This window comes from Pomacea canaliculata, linkage group LG5 (assembly GCF_003073045.1).
Source record: "Pomacea canaliculata isolate SZHN2017 linkage group LG5, ASM307304v1, whole genome shotgun sequence".
NCBI lineage: Eukaryota > Metazoa > Mollusca > Gastropoda > Architaenioglossa > Ampullariidae > Pomacea > Pomacea canaliculata.
In genome coordinates, this window is record NC_037594.1 from 10,201,490 (window position 1) to 10,219,950 (window position 18,461).

Below are 18,461 nucleotides of genomic sequence, written 5' to 3' on the forward strand. Positions count from 1 at the left end.
CGCGTTTCCGGGTCAACATTTTAACAGTCTTGTCGACACTTCCTGTCGAAGGGCGCGATCGTGATCGTGTTTGGTTGAATGAAACTAAACTCAGTCCTAGGCAATGGCTGTAATCAGAAGACAGGTATAATTTTTAATTGAGCGACGATCATAAATGATTATACTTTAAATTTTCTTTTATGTGAATAAAGAATCTGATTAGTGGTATATATTTATAGTGGTATATAGTAGATCTTGTATTTCTTTACTCAACTAGCCCTAACTTATCATTCGACTTCAGAAATTTTTTTCTTGTAAAACGCTTGAGGTTAAGTATTGTGTATTAAACCAAAATAAGCACCGACATTAATATCCAGTCAAGATTTTTCGCTATCGGCACGGCTTCTTTCCAGAGATAGCTTTTGTTTTTTTTTCTTTTTTTCTTGGGTTGGTTCATTGCACCACAGACGTGTATAAGTAATTCACGTTCGTGATTGCACTGCCTGTGTTGTATGTATGCGTGTATAATTCTTATCATGCTATGATAGTACGTACAATACAATATGCTTTGGGTGTAGAAAGAATTCAAAGTCTGAACAACTTTGTGTACTATAAACGATACAGCATGCACACAGTAGTAAAAAAAAAGCATGTAATTTTGGAACTAGTGCCACTGAGATACAAGTATTTTTTTTTTTATCACATTCAGAATGCCAATCAAAATATTTTATAATGAAGACAAATTTTGACTGTGTAAATGATTAGAAATATTGCAACTTCAGTGGTTGTAATAATAATTATAATTTATATGTACAGTAACAGCTATGTAGATAGTAACTGTGTGTGTATATATATATATGCATCTTTTTATACTTTTTTGAAAACTAGCTCCATGGGGGATTTGATGAAATGTTGGAAGGTAAATCACCAGCCCCACGTGAAAAAGACACAGGGCTAACTTTCCGACGTCAAAGTACAAACATAGATTTGCAGAAATGTATCCTTTAATTTTATTTTTGTTATAAATTTAGATTAAGAATGCTGGATGTTTACAAGGCAAGAACAGTGCTGTACATATACAAATAACAATGAGTGTTTAGATGGAAATCAGTAAGAATGGTCTTAGTGTGCTGTTGCTTTTAGAATCACCATCAGTTATGCCCTTCGCCCCTCCTGGTGCATAGGCCATCGACGACCGCCCTCCAACGCCTCCTGTCCTGGGCTACCGTCACCAGCTGACCCCATCCAAATCCGGTGAGCTTGGTGTCGGCGGCGAGGTCCCGTCTCCAGGTGTTTCTCGGCCTTCCTCGCTTTCTCTTTCCTGGGGTTCCATGTCAGCGACTGTCTTGTGACGTTGATGTTGGTTTCCTTAGGGTGTGTCCTAGAAAACCATCTTCTCCGCAGGATTTCCTCCTCTATGGGCTGTTGTTTCGTTCTCTGCCACAGGTCGGTGTTGCTTATCCTCTCTGGCCAGTGAATTCTGAGGATTCTGCGCAGGCACTGGTTGACAAACGTTTGGATCTTCTTCGTTGTGCCCTTGGTCGTCCTCCACGTTTCTGCTCCGTATTTTAGAATCACCATGGCCTCTTTAAATCCTAAAAGACAAAACTTGAGTAACAACATAGTTTACTGATTATAGCTGACACTTTGTTCCAAGCCATTCACTTTATTTACACATTTCTTATCATTTAAATTGATTACTGTGACTTCACTAGCTCACTTGAAGTTCAACAAGAGATAGGTATCTGATTTAACTGATTAGAGACTAAGGTGAAAAAGAAGAAGAAATCAATTTTGACAAGACAACATTCATTATGTCAATATGTACACAGACAAATTCTTGTGTGGAGTTTTTCGTGCTCCAAAAAAATAGAATTACAAAAAAAAAAAAAACTCATGACCATCACTTACTCACAGATACGTAAAGTGACAGCTCATCATTCACGCACACACAAACATAACCCTAAACAGACACACTTATATGCGCAAATCTTATACTCACCTCTCCTATGCACCTATACAAAATCCTGTCTTGTGCAGCACATGGATACACACTATGGCCTCATTATGTTTTAGTGTTAAGTAGTCAGATGATGGAGGAAATAAAGCTGTTACTTTACCTTTTCATTTTAGTAAAGGAAAACTTAAGTTAAAAACATTTGGAGAAATGTAGGAGAGACAAAGTACTGGGCAAGGAAATGCTTGTACATCATCTTGGAAAATTTTGATATTGCAGGTTATGGTGGACTGACAGAAACATTGTCTAAAAGTTTACTGATGAAGTATGCTTTGAATGAAATTGTCATTAAGAAATAATAAGTAATACAGATACCAATTCATTGACTTAACTACACATTTACATAAAATCAACATAAAGTAGTTGTTGAAAAATTGTGTTTTCTTAACCTACTACAGCCTTAAAACAACTTGATGATGCAGTAACACCTGTATTTTCTTCATCTGTGGGTTCACGAACACCCCGTGTTGGGCTGTTGAGGCACAGTGCTTGTATGTTCAACTTATATATGTGCATGTAGGCAATAAGGAGTATGTGCTTGTGTGTATACCAGTATGGGTTAAGTGAATTTCTCATCTGATATTGTGGGCGTAAAAATCTGTCCGGGCGATTTTTTTTTTTCATGACTTTATTCTTTGTAAAAGTGTTAGAATTGCCTGTATTTCAGCAATTGAAATTGCTGCCTAGTGTGAAGAAGACCTTGTCTAGCATGATCTTTTCACCTTATTAATCTTTTGTTCCCTCTTTGGCTTAAAAAGTAAATGTAGCAGCTTTAGTTTCAGTAATGGCTTCAGTCATACAATATTTATTATTTGTATTGGCATGTTTCAACAGTGCTTCATTCGTAAAATTTTATGACTATTTTAAAAAACATGTTTCTAATGTGACATTTTTGTTCTATATAACAAAATTGATATCCAGATACTCCAAGGAAAGTTGTGTCTCCATCCACATTTGATGTCAGTGATATGCTCTTCACACCTTCACACCCAGCATCAGTGTTAGTGGTAAGAATTCACTTTTGTCCCTGGTTTTCTTTGAATGCTATACAAAGGACAGTGCATCTGCAAATACAAACATTGAATACATTTGTGAAAAGTTTATAAGCAGAAATAATATTTTGTTACAGAATGCATCAGACAGCATACTTGGAAGTACATCAAACGTTTTGCAAGTAGAGGTATGATCATTTAATGTTTGGTGCCATCTGTATGCAATTTTTGTACACAGGCCATTGTGACGAGGAACTAAAGATTTAAGTCTAACAGGTTCTTTTCCTTTTCCTCAAATTTCATTTAACTCCAGGTACTGATGGGAAGAGGAATTTTATTGTTGCAGTGTGGTGCAGTTGAAAAAAAGATTTAACATGCTTGATTCTACATCTGGAATCATAAACTGTGTCCAGAAGAGTTCCTAATGGATATTCTAAAGCAGCGGTTCTCAACCTTTTACATGTGGCGACCCCCCTGACGAACACCGGTACGTCCGCGACCCCCCTTAGCCAGCTAGGTCGGTGGAAGAGCGGGGGGGGGGGAAGCCTTAGCTAACCTCGAACGCCTCGTCGAGGAAATCAACAACGGAGAACAAAGTTCGTATCTGCAAGAAGTATAACTGTTAATGAAATTTACTAAAACAAATTCTGTGGTGCTAATAAATATTATTTTATTGACACTCACTTTGATTAATGAGAAGGTTGAGCATGCTTGCTGTTGCATAGAGAAGCGAACCTGGTCGATGTTCGTACCCACTGCTATTCGCAGCTCAGCCTCTGCGTCCACACGATTTCTGTATTGAGACTTCAGTGCTGCCAATGCTGAAAATCCTTGCTCACACATATATGAAGTTGAAAATGGCAGCAGAACTTTCATTGCTTTCTCAGAAAGGAGAGGATATTCACCGTTGATGCTAATCCAGAATGTTGCACTGTGTTGTTTGGAAGACCATTTTCAGGATTGGTCACTCGAAGGTCGATGAGCTGCTCTTCTGGACAACCCGCTTGTGCTAGGAGCAGCCAGAAATGGATTACGAATCCAATCGTATTTAGTCACATCAATTTCAGCGAAGTAATGCTGAAACCTTTCTTGCAGTCCGCTTAGATGGGCAATAATTACATTCTTCACCTGATCAAGATTCAAGTTAAAGTCAGCCTTGCACTTACACAAGCACGGAAACATATCAAAATATTTCTTGGAGTATCTTCTGCGTCCACAACGAAATGTTTCGGACGAAAGCATTCATCTTGTCAATTGTTTGTAATATGGTGGTGTCCTTCCTTGTCTGGTCATGGCCTTCTGTCAGGACCTAGAGCACTAGTACTGAGCACGTGCGAATGAAAGGGTGTGAATGATGGACGTTTCCTGAATGCCTGCTTTTAGATGTTTTTTAAAAAAAGAGAGGTGTGACTGGAGAGGAGAGGGAGTCAGCGATGAGAGATTGGGGAAGAGAGAGGCAAAAGGTGAGAGGAGGAGATTGGAGGCTTAATTGTTGAGAGGGGGATGTGTTTTGAGTTTTGGAAGTGAGAAGTCACTGCATGCCGAGACAGTGTACTTGAATAGGGAGAAGAGATTTGGAGTTTGATCGCCCTCACCACTCGGTTACACAATGTAAACTAATTTCACTAATACCAGTATAAGAAACTTTTTTTAAAAAATGACCACCTTCGCGACCCCCTTGTAGGCACGTCGCGACCCCCCAGGGGGTCGCGCCCCACAGGTTGAGAACCGCTGTTCTAAAGCCTAGCTTTAGACAAACATAAAATTTACCTTAAAGTTACTGGTAGGTTAAGAGAGCTTACCACTGGCATTACTTTTTAAATTGTCATAAAAACTTGGTTGATAAAAAGCCATTTTGGTATAAATTGTTAACTATTTGTCTGGAAGCCACATGTGAGAGATTCAAGTGCATGCTAATTAGGCCTTATATAGCAAGTCCCCTTCAGTGATATGAGAAATGAGGTCTAGGGTTCTTTATGAAAATATGGACAAACATTTTTATGCCTTAGATGAACAGAACAACACTTGGTTATGGTCTGGTGATTTAGTATCTTACTAAATGAAGTAATTTGAAAAATAATTTATGAGCTTATTGAAATGTTATGGAGTGTAGAAGTAACAACCTGCCATCTTTGCGTAATATGTTTTAGAGGGTTGTTTTGCCCATCTTTTATGGCATAGTAGATGTAATTAATGTAGATGTAATCAGTGCTGCTGTTATATTCATCAGGCAGGCCTGACAGATGACTTGACCACAACAAATATTAACCTGTTAATGGAAGATGACCCTGGGCTAACAGGTACACTTAAAGCTTTTATCTATATTAATATTTTTGAATAATAGTCGCCTAGCAAAAGGGGGGGGAGCAAGGCAATGTCATCAGAATTTTTTTTTTAAAGTGTAAGATTTCATTAAAAATATTTGATTAATCTCTGCTTCTTTAACAGCAAGCGTTGATTTAGTCTTTTGATGCCTAATTTCGCTTGTCTTCTTGAGTGAGCAAATATTTTAATTTTTAGTGATTATGGGAGGAAGGATAAACTTGGGAAATCAGTTTCCCTGATGTAGTGTACATTGTGAAGTCAAATACTACTTTGTTAAAGTTATTAATAAGTGAAATGTAGTGTCTGATAGGTTAGACTTTATGTTTGATGGCCATTCCATGAAAATTTGAACTATATGAGCATTAGAATATACTACTTTCTGAGTTGGCCACATTTTTGAAGTCTATCACTTATACCACCTATTAATAACCACTCTATATGGAATTAATAGAAGTGATTATAGATTGAAGATTCTTTGGCATAATAAGGATGTTTATCCTATTGCTTTCCTAGTTGATTATTTCTTGCCATGATATAACTCAACAATTAAGCAAGCAATAAGCCCATCGATATCAGCACATTTGAAATACTGAGGCATTAAAACTATCATTTAGTTCTTTAGGACTTATAAACTACTTGGCATTGGTCACGGTCCCTGAACTGTGTTGACACTTGAAGAATTGGAAATAAATGTGATTCATGACCTTTGAAAGAATGTGGACCATTCAAAATAAAGTTGAGGCATTTACTTTTTCTTTAACATTAATTTTCTTTCTCCCCAAGTTGTTAAAGCCATAAATGAAACATTTGTGGATTTTTGTTTTTGCTTGTTACTCCTAACTTTAATTACATTGGCTTTTACAAACTTAAATATTAAAATTGAACACAGCCATCTTGTTAATTTATACTGTGTTACATCTGCTTTTATCATCAGCATCTATGGGGTTGTATACTGAGTTTGCCCAGTCTTTACATCAGCACACTTCACCATATCAAGTTTTAGACTTGTTGTCAGATTACGAGAGTTCATGTACTGACCAAGTCATGATTCTCCGTAAACTTGTCAAGCGAGCACGCAGAGAGCAACAAAAGTAAGCTTTGCATTTAAGACTAGTGTTTTGGAATAAGTAATTAGAGAAAAATGAGGATAACATTATTAACTTTAGTATGAGTCATTACATTGAATTAACTTAAAAAGCAAGTTGTGAAATAGCTTTTCAGAAATAAATCTTTCTAGACCCATAGAACTTTTGTTGATAATGCTTATGGAACTGCTTTCAATTTATACTTTTAAAAGTTGTGAAATGAATAAATGGGTGATAAATCCAGGCACAACAGTTAAGGTATTATAATGTTTGGAGGTTTCAGAAGACATACAACATGCTAGACCTTCTGGACAAGGAGCGCAGCACATGGCAGCTAATTCGGTCTCTGTACAAAGACCGATTAGAGACTGCAGCTGTTAATCAAACTACGCATGTGGATGATGAAAGTGACATGGAAGAGGATGCAGAAAAGAAGGTAAATATTGTGTATGTGTGTGATCTTTTTCAGGAACATGGCAGGAAAGTTTTGGATAATTTTGTATCAGTTCTTTCTTACAATGCACATAAAGGCAGAAAAGGATTTGCTGAAGGATACTTTGAAAATCCCACACAAAAGTTTTCAGATTTGGAAATAGGTAAAATCCATTGTAGATTTAAAAATAAATTACCACCTGTAATCCCTTTCTTCAGGTTTTGGAGGCTAGTGAACAAGAGATTGTTAGTAAACTGTTTGAAAAAGACAGCACTCTCCGCCAGTGCCAGGTATGTGACCTTTTATTATTATTATTGTAGAAGATTGTCATAAGCAGATGTAATTGCATCACATCATCTGTTCACCAATTAAAAACAATAGGAGAAAACATTTCAAGTAACTGTGAGATTTTGAATTTTATTATTTTATGTACATGTCTCATGTTATTGCAAGCCAGTGTGTGACTACACAGTGCTGTAGTTATGTTTATTGACTATGGGACAATGCAGAGGCTAGAATTTGCTTTGTCACTTTGTTACTCATCCTATGGAACTTAAAAAAAATATAAGGGTATAATTGTTCTTTTTAACAAGATTTGATCTCAATGTGTTTTGAAAAATGTGATGAATTCCATTTTAAAATGTAAAGATTTTGCTTTTATCGTGATTGATAGCTGGTTGTTGATTGGCTTGAGAGCTGTGCTCGGGAAGATTTGGATGACATTGCAGACAATGTAAAATTTTTCATTTCTGGTAATCAGCCTCTGGTTTGGTAAGTATTGGTCTAAGAATTTTTTTTATAATTTTAAATTGTCAGCAGACAGATGGATATCTCTCTCTCTGTACATTCTTATACTTAAATATCTGGTAGCATGTAATGCATGCACATGTCAATCATCATCTTAATTTTTAATTTAAGTGCAAGAGAATGATAGGTAAAGCAATCTATTTATCTCACATGTTTACCGCCAAATGGTTATTAAATTTAGCAAATACTAAACAGTTAAATCTATGAAAAAAAATTGTTCTTTGTATTAAGGGAGAATACTTTACACCAACTTCAGAGCAGGAAAAAAGGGACAGCTCTGACTGTGGAAAGACCTTTGGTTGATCAGCTGGTAAGCTTTATCCTTACATGTTATTATTTCTTTTTCCAGATCAGTCTGTTCTTAATTTTGTTCCCTGTGGTGTTTTGTAATAAGCTGTATATATTATTTATATGTTTGTCTAGGACCCTGATGCACCTGTGCGCCAAAAGCGTTTTCTCGATGACTTGGACAAAGAGGATGAGCAACGCTTGCTGCAGCATCTGTTCATGTGTATTCGGGCAGGGCAGCTAGATAGGGTAGGCTAGTGTACTACTAATCTTTTAAGTCAACAAATTTGTCCTAGAATGAACTAGTGCAAGTCTGAGTCTGACATCCGGTCAATCATTTATGGTGACTAATAAGGTTGAAGCAGACATGTCTAGACACTCGGGTGCACACAGGCAAGTGCATGCGACATTAGTAAAGTAACCATAAGCATTTTTATGACATTACATTTTATGCTTTTTTGAAATCTAGTTGTTTTTGAAGTAGATTTGAATGTAACGTGTGTTTCTATGTGTTGACATTGCTCAGTGCTTAAGAGAGTATATTGGCTTGTCAGGCTCAAGAGCTGTGTCAGAGTTGTGGCCAGGCATGGCGGGCAGCCACCCTGGAAGGCTGGCGTTTGGTTCACGACCCCAATTACCAGCATCTGCAAGCTAACATTAGCCCTATCACAGGCAACCCTTACCGAGATATTTGGAAACAAGTGTGCTGGAAAATGGCCTCTGAAGTAGGAGCTGATTTTTATTTCACTTCTCTCTCTCACTCAGGTGTTTAGGTCCTGGTCTTAACATTGCCGAAGTTGCAGATTTATTTCCAAATTTTCAAATAAACAACAGAAAGATTTAAGAATGTTGTGTCTTCATAATTATAAGATGCATTTTAGCAATTTATTCACATAGGGATCAGTTTGGTGTACATGATCAACAAGTGACAGTACTTAATGTCTTGAGCCTATTTTGATTAAACCAGCTCTTTCCATAAGTATTTCCAGTTTTTCTCTTTCCTCCTTTGTTTTCTCTTCTTGGCATATGTTGCTCTTTTCTTATCTCACTAATACCTGTACATTTGTGCTTGCATACATGTGCAGACTAAGTTGCATAAAAAGTGAGAAAATGATAGGTAAAGCAGTCTATTTATCTCACATATTTACTGACTAATGGTTCTTAAATTCAGCAAATAATAAACAGTTGTTTCTTGCTTTCAGGGAAAATACGATCCTTTTGAAACAGCAATTTATGCTGCTTTTAGTGGTAACCTGAAAAGTTTGTTACCAGTTTGTCATTCATGGTATGACTGCTTGTGGGCTTACTTTCGCACTTTAGTGGATGTAGGGTGGAACAAGAGATACGGCTGAGAAGAATTTCTTTTAGACAGCCTGTGGACCTGCCTGCTGTCTACTGGGACAGACTGTAAGTCTTAGTTTGGTGTTCTTTGAGCTTAAAAATGCTAAGGTGCCATTTTTCTTCAGTTTGATGTATGCTTCTTTTTGCTCCTGATTATAATGAAATCTTATTTTTGTTGAACCTTTTCAGTGTATGTTCTTAAACCAAAGCAATTATTTGCCTTCTTTTGTACTTCTCTTCTGTTTCCTTACTGTTACAGAGTTCAGGGTTTGGGTTTAATTTCTTTTGCATATGGGTTGATGGGGGTGGGTGGGCTTTCTTTTTTGTTGAAATTCACACATTAAAGAAAATAAGACTTTGCACCTTTTTTTTCTAACAGAATGGAGCCAAGTCAAGTGTTTGAGGAGCTCGCTGCAAGCACAGACGATGTATGTACTCCTTTTTCGAGACCAGCTGAAGTTATTATCATTTTATAAAATTTGCTCACCAGATTTGAACAGGATTCAAGAGACTACATATTTCTCACCATGTTGTTAGATGTGGACTTTTTAAAATTATGTAATTTTAGACACATGCAGGTATGATTGCAATTTTAACCGGTGGAGTCATATATAGAAATCATTAAGGATGTGGCCTCTGTTAAAAGATGCAGAATTTTCTCTGCACCTGCTAAAATACTGTACTTAGCATGTATTTTAACACTTGATGTAGCACCTCAAAAATAATTTCTGCCATTATAGGCACGAGTTGATACCTTGTCAATGAAAACTGGATTAACTTCAAATCAACTGTTTGCTGTCTGCACTATAAGCATTAACTTTTGCGGCATGAAATTGGCGAAGAAATAGCGCTTGAAATTGAATTGTCACCATGCTGGACAGAGAAATACGAGTGGTCTCTATACAATACGAAGTTTTACCTAAGCAGAGGTGTTCTCCTTTCCCACCAGGAGGCAAGATCAGAATCTGATAAGCAGATGGTCCACAGAGAGTTGACAGGTGGAAGGGGGTATTGGTGGGTGAGGGAGATGACAAACAAAAAGGGGTTAGGGGTGAATTTGAGACAGTTGACCTATCTATGTGCTTCTCTTTTTGCTTCAAAGGAACCTCTCTTGAGGGAGACCCTGGGTCCCTTTTTTTTTTAAATCCTAGAATTATCCCTTAATGTTTCAGCAAATTCGTGCAGAATGTCAGCAACGCTATCATGTGATACAGAAGCACATCATTCTAGCAGATATTCCAGGTAAGTTGTGGACGGCATGTAAATAGCATATTGAAGTGATGTTTTATCCTTTCTTTTGTTCTACAGTCTTTGTGACATGGCAACAGATTAAAACTGTAAATTGTTTGCTTATACATTCTCTACTTACACAGGGTTCCCAGGTCCTTGCAAGGTCCTTTTAAGTCCTTTTATATTGAATTTTCGCCGAAAGGCCTTTTAAGTCCTTTTATTTGCCATGCGGTACTTTCAAATTCTCACACAGGTCCTTACATTTTCTCTGTGACCCTTTTAAGTCCTTTTATCGATAAAATATTACCACAAATTTATTTCCGAGTCGACTTTGGCGCAAAATACCGACGATTTTCGCCGCATGTTTGGTCTACACATCTGTACAACACTAGTTGCCCTTCCGTATTCACAAAAACACTCTTTTTTCAAAAGGTCTTTAGAAACTTACTCTTTCTTGAACTTTGATCTTCTAGTACTACTGTGCATAGCTCTATTTCTCTCTCTCTTCCCGTTAGAGTGTGTGTGCGAGAGAGAGACACGTGAACTAAGACTTTTGTATTACACCAAAGAATGGCTTTCAGGTTTTGCAATTATTATTACTTAGATTTCTAGAAAACTTGGAACATTAACAGTGTATGTTATCAGCGCGCTAAGGACACTTTTTAAGTTATCTAATCTAAATATGGCAGACAGCATCAAAATTAACTCTTTGATTATTTATTACTAGAAATACATGTATTTGAGAACATAGAGAAGACCACAGATTCATAAATAATACATCTTTCCGACCACACAAGAGAAAAACTTAAGCATTGATGACTGTCACTTAGGTCCTTACGAATGCATGAAAGGTCCTTTTAAGGTCCTTTTTTGGCACCATCCCTGATCCCTGGGAACCCTGTTACAACTTGGAATTTTTTTTTTAGATTAATAGACAACACTTGAAACTAAAGCTGGTCTGCATAGACATATAATTTACTAGTTCTAACAGCCTTTTCCTATTTGTATAATGTTAAAGATTTGTACTTACAACTTTGTTTTTAAGTTACATTTTATTTGAGGAAACTGCTCCTGTATTGATGTAACAGCAGAAGCAGATTTACATACAAATTTATTTAAGCTATTGCTTGCCTTGTGCAGCACTGATTGAAGTGATGTACAGCTGGGTACAAGAAGAGCGCAGCAGTCTACCACAGCATCTTATTCGGTTCATGGCGCACCTTATTCTCTTTCTGCGCAGCATTGGGCAGGAATGCAAGGTCACACTTTTAGCATTTCAATTTTATTAATGAAGTGTTTGGATGTTGTATGTGTATTTATTATATATGTAATTAGATTTCTAAAGCTGCAGAAATGTTTTGTTCAGTCACATTGGCAGATATAGTGATATGTTACAAGTATTTAACCACATTGCTAGATGACTAGAATTTTGGTTTTTAGCTAATTACTTAATTAACTAAAATTTATTAACTAATGGACTACAGGAGAAGCTGTGCACTGTGATACTTGAGGCTTATGTAGAGCGACTGATCCAGAATGATCTGAAACGCTTAGTGGCACAATATGTCTCAACATTACCTTCACATCTACAAGTGCAGTGGTATGCACATTTCCTGGAAGGTGAGTCTTTGTTGTACTATTCAGAGTTTTGCTCAGAGATTTTTGTTTTTCCCTGGATACTATCCAGATGGAAAGAATGGTTTGACCCAAGAGAGAGGTGAGTATAATTGTCAGATCAGATGGAAATAACAAGTGAAGCATAATCGCTAAGGTAGACAGTACCATGTGTGCTCTTTTCCTCCTGTCCTGGCTCGACTCTTCTCTCCCACCATCAAGGTAGAAGTTCAGCCTTTAAAGATAAACTCTGTTAGTGAGGGATTAAAACTGAACAGTGGGAACATTCTTCTCTTTTTTCTGCATTCTTTATTACCATTTTTGTAGGATATGAAGTAGTTAGGAACTGCATAACTGTTACAGTGTTAAAAATTAAAGGCAGAGCTTCTCTCATCTTCCAGGTAGTTATCGTGTAAAAAATTGAAACAGCGGAGTCCTATGAAAATAGGACTTTGTGCAGAACATCATGAAGTTATCTTCATTGTGTGCTTTTCTCGTCCCTGGTTATTGTAGGAGTTAAGGAGCAGGAGGAGCGACAGGTGTGTCTGCAGTTGGCAGAAGAAGCAGACTTAGATTTGGCTGTGATAACAAAGACAGTGGTGGAGAACATTCGCAATAAAGACAGGACCGTTGCTGACATTGATTCTTCAATTGCTATTGACACAAAAATTTCAGAGGTGTGCAGCTTATAAAAGATTTGTCTGCAGGACATTTAAAAAAAAACTTTTCCCTCATCCTTTATTTATTTTTATGTGTGGGATCAGTTTACTTATTGGAGACTTTGGTAACTGACAATTTATCACATAATTTTGATCACTATTGTGCTAACTTACAGGAAACAAAAGTTGCATAATGACTATACAGTCAAATCTCCCTACTATGCCACCCCTCTACTATGCCACTCTCGGTATTATGCCACTTTTGCTCGGTCCCGACTATAAATTCAATGTAAAAAAAAATTTACTATGCCACCCCAGACTCTCGCTACTATGCCACTTTTTTGTGACTGTTAAAAGACACAAGTTGTGAATTCCGCGCAGTGCTCGATTACTATACTGTACGGTAGTGTGGGACATCGCAGTTAGGTGGATGGAACATAGCACGCACACAGGGGTGGAGGCTGGCAATGTGGGGAGTGGTGGTCGCTGGCCGGGTGACAGCCACGTGACAGGGGTCGACTAGCGACAGGATGCAGGTGCGCGGAAAGGGTGGAGGATGAAGAGGTGAGGGGAGAATGAGAGGAGACAGCTAGCGAAGCCGACGATTCTTGAGAGCTTTGGACCAGACCTGGGCAAAGACTCCTGTGACCGGCCCGCCAGTATATATACATACAGTTAGGTAAAACTGAGTTAACTATATTAGTCCGGCCCTCTAAAACCATCCCAATTTCTCATGCGGCCCCTTGGGAAAATTAATTGCCCCCCTGCTTTGGACTGACGGGTAACTTGAGCAAATAAAGCCGTTTTTACGAACCCTCTCTACTATGCCACTCTCACTACTATGCCACTTTTGCTCGGTCCCGGTAGGTGGCATAGTAGGGAGATTTGACTGTAGTCACATACAGGGCCCAGTGGAGGTTGGTTTTTGTTTTGTTTCTTTTGTTCTTGGTTTTTTATTTGATTTTTTTTAGTGTTGGCATATCTATGTCTGCATTAGACTTCTTCCTGAATTTCAAGTACCCTGCCTTCTGTTTTTAGGAAGATCGTGTCAAGATTGAAGCCATCGACTGGCTGATTTTTGATCCATCACAGCGTGCTGAGGCCCTCAAGCAGGCAAATGCACTTATGAGGTCATTTATAGGTGAGTTATATCTTAATGGCTGTGGTTTAAATATTCCAGGACTAGCTGTCTTAAAAATATATGTTGTTTTTTTTCATTTTAAAAAAATGCTATGTGAAACGTTATCAAATTTTGTTGTCCCCTTCAAGTTTGTTTTCAGAAGTTAGTCAAGGAGAAGCAAACATTTATTTACATGAGAAGAATAGCAGATCACATAATGTGTTACAGACAGCTTTCAAAACAGGTTTTATGTATCAAAACAGTGTTCTGTTATTTTGAAGGAGTTCTAGGAATTTTCAGTTTCATCACAACAGAAATGCATTTGATCTAGATCCCTGTTAGCTTTTATTTGATATAGCTCTGTAAATTATTTAGTTTAGAACACACTTTCAATTGTTTAAAATTATCAGTATTTTAATCATAAATATATGCATCATATAATAATCTCAAGCATGTCTGAGACCTGAGACAATGTTAAGGAAAGATGTTATTACAGTACAGGCTTTGTTGTTCTGTTTTCACAAGCTAACCCAAGACATCTGGGTTATCACCTACAGCATAGTTTACTTGTTCCGAGTTTCATGTGGGCTATTCACTAAAGGTGAATTCGTCTAAATTATTCCTATTCATTTTTTCCCCAGCTGTTAAGAAGCATACTGCAGCCAGGGAGTTGTTTGACAAGCTGCCAGCAGACAGCATTGATGTTATCTACAAGATGTGGCATGCGAAGGTTGGAATAACATGATGATATCCTGTAAAAGTGTGTTGCTGCAAACAGATTATTTTTCAACATATGCAGACATTAAAACAAATAGAAGGCTGGCTGACAACAAAAACATAACTACTTTCTCATCTGAGTGTACATCAGTCAAGAGTTTACGTAAGATTGTAATGTCAAAAAAGTTTTGATTTAAAAAAAAAAAATTTAATAATTATTTTATCATTGCAGACAGGGTCAACAATCTTGCCAGCATCTGACAGCAATGCTGTACGAGAGTATCTGTGTTTAAAGGCATACCTGGTGAGAAGCCCTGGCTTGCATAATTTATAAATAGTGGGTTTTTTTCTAATACCTGCAGCATGATGCAAATGTGACCTCATAATTTTTATCAGACACTTTTAAATTGTACCTACTAATTGTATGAAATGTTTTTAGTCATAGCTGTCTCACAATGAAAAGGCACAATTATCTTATATGTGACAAAATGGTTCTTTGATAACTGCAAGATAACAGTTCTGAACTTCATTTGCCTTTAACCTCAGGATGCAGTGGAAAGTTTCAGCGATTGGTTTACACTATACCATAATGGCAAGCCAGCTAAACCTAGTAGCCAAGGGGGCACAAGCTTTACAGATCGTGTTGCCTTGGAGCACCGCATGAAACAATATGAAGTTGAGGTGGAAAGATGGAAACACTCTCTTGTCAGACAGACACGGGTTAGTATGGATGTGGGGTTTGGTGGTTGTGGTACAAAGAGTAATAAGATTTCCCTTGCTTTTGAATGGCAGTCACACTTGTTAATGATAGTTTCACAAATGTTCTATATCCCTGACTTTTTTCAGAGATACAGTACGTTTTGATGCTTTTCTTACATTTGTAACATGTTAATGAAGAGCTCCAAAAAGCAAAACCTGAAGATTAATCAAGATTTTGATTGTTCTTTAAAGAAATAGGCTGCAAAATGTTGTGTAGGAAAAAAACTGAGCCAAGCATTTTCTGAAGGTTGTGAATCACTTTCTATTATATGATCTTTTACTGTAGTGTTTTCTTATTGCCACAGAGACAAATGAGTAATTTTGCATAACTTCAGTAGGAAGGAGATGAGAAAAGAGTAGGTGCCAAGTATATATTTTTATTTTTTTATTTTTCCTAAAAGACGACAAAGGATCGCATCTACAATGTTCTTCTGTTTGCTGATGGAGGCTGGATGGTCGACAAGCATGATGCAAGTCCAAATGTTTTCAATTTTGGGGAGATATGTTAATATCTTAGATGCCCCTCCCCCCACCTCTCTCTCCATCACATTTAAGCTTCTTTTTATCATATAAATACACATCACTGTCAAGTGTCATTTAGAAGTCATCCTTGTGTTTTATTCTCTGCATCCTTTTAACACCACCACCACTTGTCTACGCTTTATTGGTATTAGAGCACTGGTTCTTAACCGGGGTTCGGTGAGTCGGTCTCAGGGGTTCGGCGGAGCCTCCGCCACTGAGGTCAAGACACACACGCAATTCGTGATGACACAAAAGAAGGGTTCGGTGAATGTGCATATGAAACTTGTGTGTTTGGTACCTCAAACAAGGTTAAGAACCACTGTATTAGAGTAACACCACGAACACCAAATTTTATTTCATGTAAGACATTCAGCTGACTGCATAGAGTTTACCTACTTGCTTTTATACTCTACAGGATTCAGAGGAGGAGACTCGATCGGAACAATTGAAACTTTTGCGACATCTTCATATTCCAGGACTGTGTCTGAACCTTCATCATGTGATGCATTCCAGTGGTCTATACTCAGAGTGCCTACAACTTGCAGACTACATTGCATCAGAAGATTATCAACTATACAAGGTTAACAAGAAATATAGCTTTAAAACGATAACAACAAAGAAATATTACATAGGGTGATATACTTCATAAAAATCTGAATTAGCCAACAGATTACAAGATTCTTTCAAAACATAGGCATCCAGTTTGTCCTTCGCAGTCTAACAGAAGTGTCTTTTGTTGAACAAATTTGCTTTTAGTCTATCTTCTTTTGGTTACACTCATCAAATAATTCATTAATTTGTAACTTTTTGCAGGAGTTTAACAAAGAAAACCTGCAGCAGTTATTACGGCATATCAGGGAGTCATCTCTTCAACTTCTGGAAGCAAACAAAGACCCAATAGGCTATGAACTAGTATGAGAAGGAAAATCTGGTATTTATCTTGCTGCAGAGGAAATGTTCTGTGAGCTTCATATTTCAGCATAGGATATTGTATAGGAAATGCTGTCTTGCACACCAGGCAAATGTTAAAATGCAAATCCTGACTGCTCCAGCTTTGATGGTGTACAGTGGCAAACAGGTGGTGTGGTGAAAGCTCTGACTTTGCAAGACCTAGCACGCACAGAGATCTACAAGAAACAAATTTTTGTATTTGTACAGTTACCAGACTGATTGGTGGACTGCTCTGCTGATTGGTGGTGTAAATAATTATCATCTTTCTAAAAAAAAAAAAAAAAAAAAAAAAAAAGTTATAATAATAATAAAATGACCTCTGAAAACATTGATTTCTCTTTCTTGATATGGAGATAATTTTCTGTATAAATACAAGTAAAATGCTGCTTCAAATTATTTTCATATCGCAGGAGCAGAACTTTAAACTTTTTTAAGGATTTAGGCTTTTTCATCTCAGGCATTGCTCATCATAGTACGTACAATGTATTGTACATGCTGGAGAGGTGTGTTTTAAATTTTTTAAACATTGACTGATGGTAAAGGGTTTTTTTTCTTCTTTGCAATAAGCATATTTACCTTTACTTGGGGTGGGGGTGCCAGCATTTGAGCAATCAATGTCTTGCACCCTTTTTTTTTTTTAATGTCATGTATTCAATTTCAATAGTGGCACCAAATTTTTTTTTTAGGTGCTTAAGTATAAAAACATTTCTATAGCACATTTTAGTGCTGCAGCAAGCTCAATGCATTTTGACATAAACAGTTTGCTTAACAGTGTCACACATCATACATAAAAGGTGCCTACTCAAAAGATACGTCCATGCACATAGGAGTGGAAGGCATGAGAAGCCATCAGTAACTTGGAAGTCTTCAAACAGTCTCTGTTTTATGTCATACTAAAATTCTATTATTAAATTATCTTACATGTGTGCCACAACTGTGACGGTGGTGAAAAACTGCAAGGCTTTAAAGTCATTCCACTGCAGTGATGTAGAGCACTTGTAGCATGCAGAACTGAGAACATAAAAATCATTTACCAAGGTGCAGAACAGTTTCACTTCACATTTTGCAAACAGCTGTTTGTTTTCAGCATTCTAATCATTAGCTGGCTACATTTTGCCAAATTAAGCATCAGCTGCTTTGTAAACATTGCTTGTGAAGATTTCATGCAGGCATCAGTCCTTTTTCTTTGCAAATAAATCACATAGTCATTCACATCATATCTAAGGATGCAATGATTTTTCTGGCACTGAGATTACTGTTTCTGTTGATTGACAAATATTTTAAAAACCTTTTTAACATTTTCAAAAAGACAGCTCATAAAACAAGTATTCATGCATGAGCATCCTACCGGTTATTCAATATTCTCTAGTAGCTTCCCTTTGCTAACCAGCAAACAACATATTGGGGTTTCCCCAACATCTATATTGAAAATCTTTTCTGAATAAGTTACTGTGGTTCTGCTGTCACCTTGAAACATGCTGATTTCAGAAAATTTTAAAAAGTTATTAATGCTATGGCCCTTTTACTATTATCACCATTAGAACATCCCACATGGCATTTCAGAATTTTAACTAGTAGGTCTGATGAGCAATTGCAGTAAAAGCAGAAATCTGTATAGAATA

General features: G+C 37.1%; 1 protein-coding gene across 1 annotated transcript; it reads left to right on the forward strand.

The window, feature by feature from the left end:
- The first annotated feature begins 19 nt into the window (after nucleotides 1–19).
- On the forward strand, nucleotides 20–17,264 carry LOC112564313 (nuclear pore complex protein Nup107-like). Its single transcript, XM_025239030.1, is given in 27 exon segments — nucleotides 20–124; nucleotides 868–976; nucleotides 2,395–2,487; nucleotides 2,918–3,003; nucleotides 3,126–3,176; nucleotides 5,219–5,288; nucleotides 6,248–6,404; nucleotides 6,675–6,834; nucleotides 7,050–7,121; nucleotides 7,505–7,602; nucleotides 7,870–7,948; nucleotides 8,062–8,175; nucleotides 8,481–8,651; nucleotides 9,129–9,252; nucleotides 9,255–9,333; nucleotides 9,647–9,695; nucleotides 10,440–10,509; nucleotides 11,638–11,756; nucleotides 11,982–12,117; nucleotides 12,625–12,788; nucleotides 13,809–13,911; nucleotides 14,532–14,620; nucleotides 14,840–14,911; nucleotides 15,154–15,327; nucleotides 15,768–15,836; nucleotides 16,304–16,468; nucleotides 16,702–17,264. Coding segments are annotated over 27 exon segments (2,799 nt in total). The 5' UTR covers nucleotides 20–103; the 3' UTR covers nucleotides 16,807–17,264.
- The last annotated feature ends 1,197 nt before the right edge of the window (nucleotides 17,265–18,461 follow it).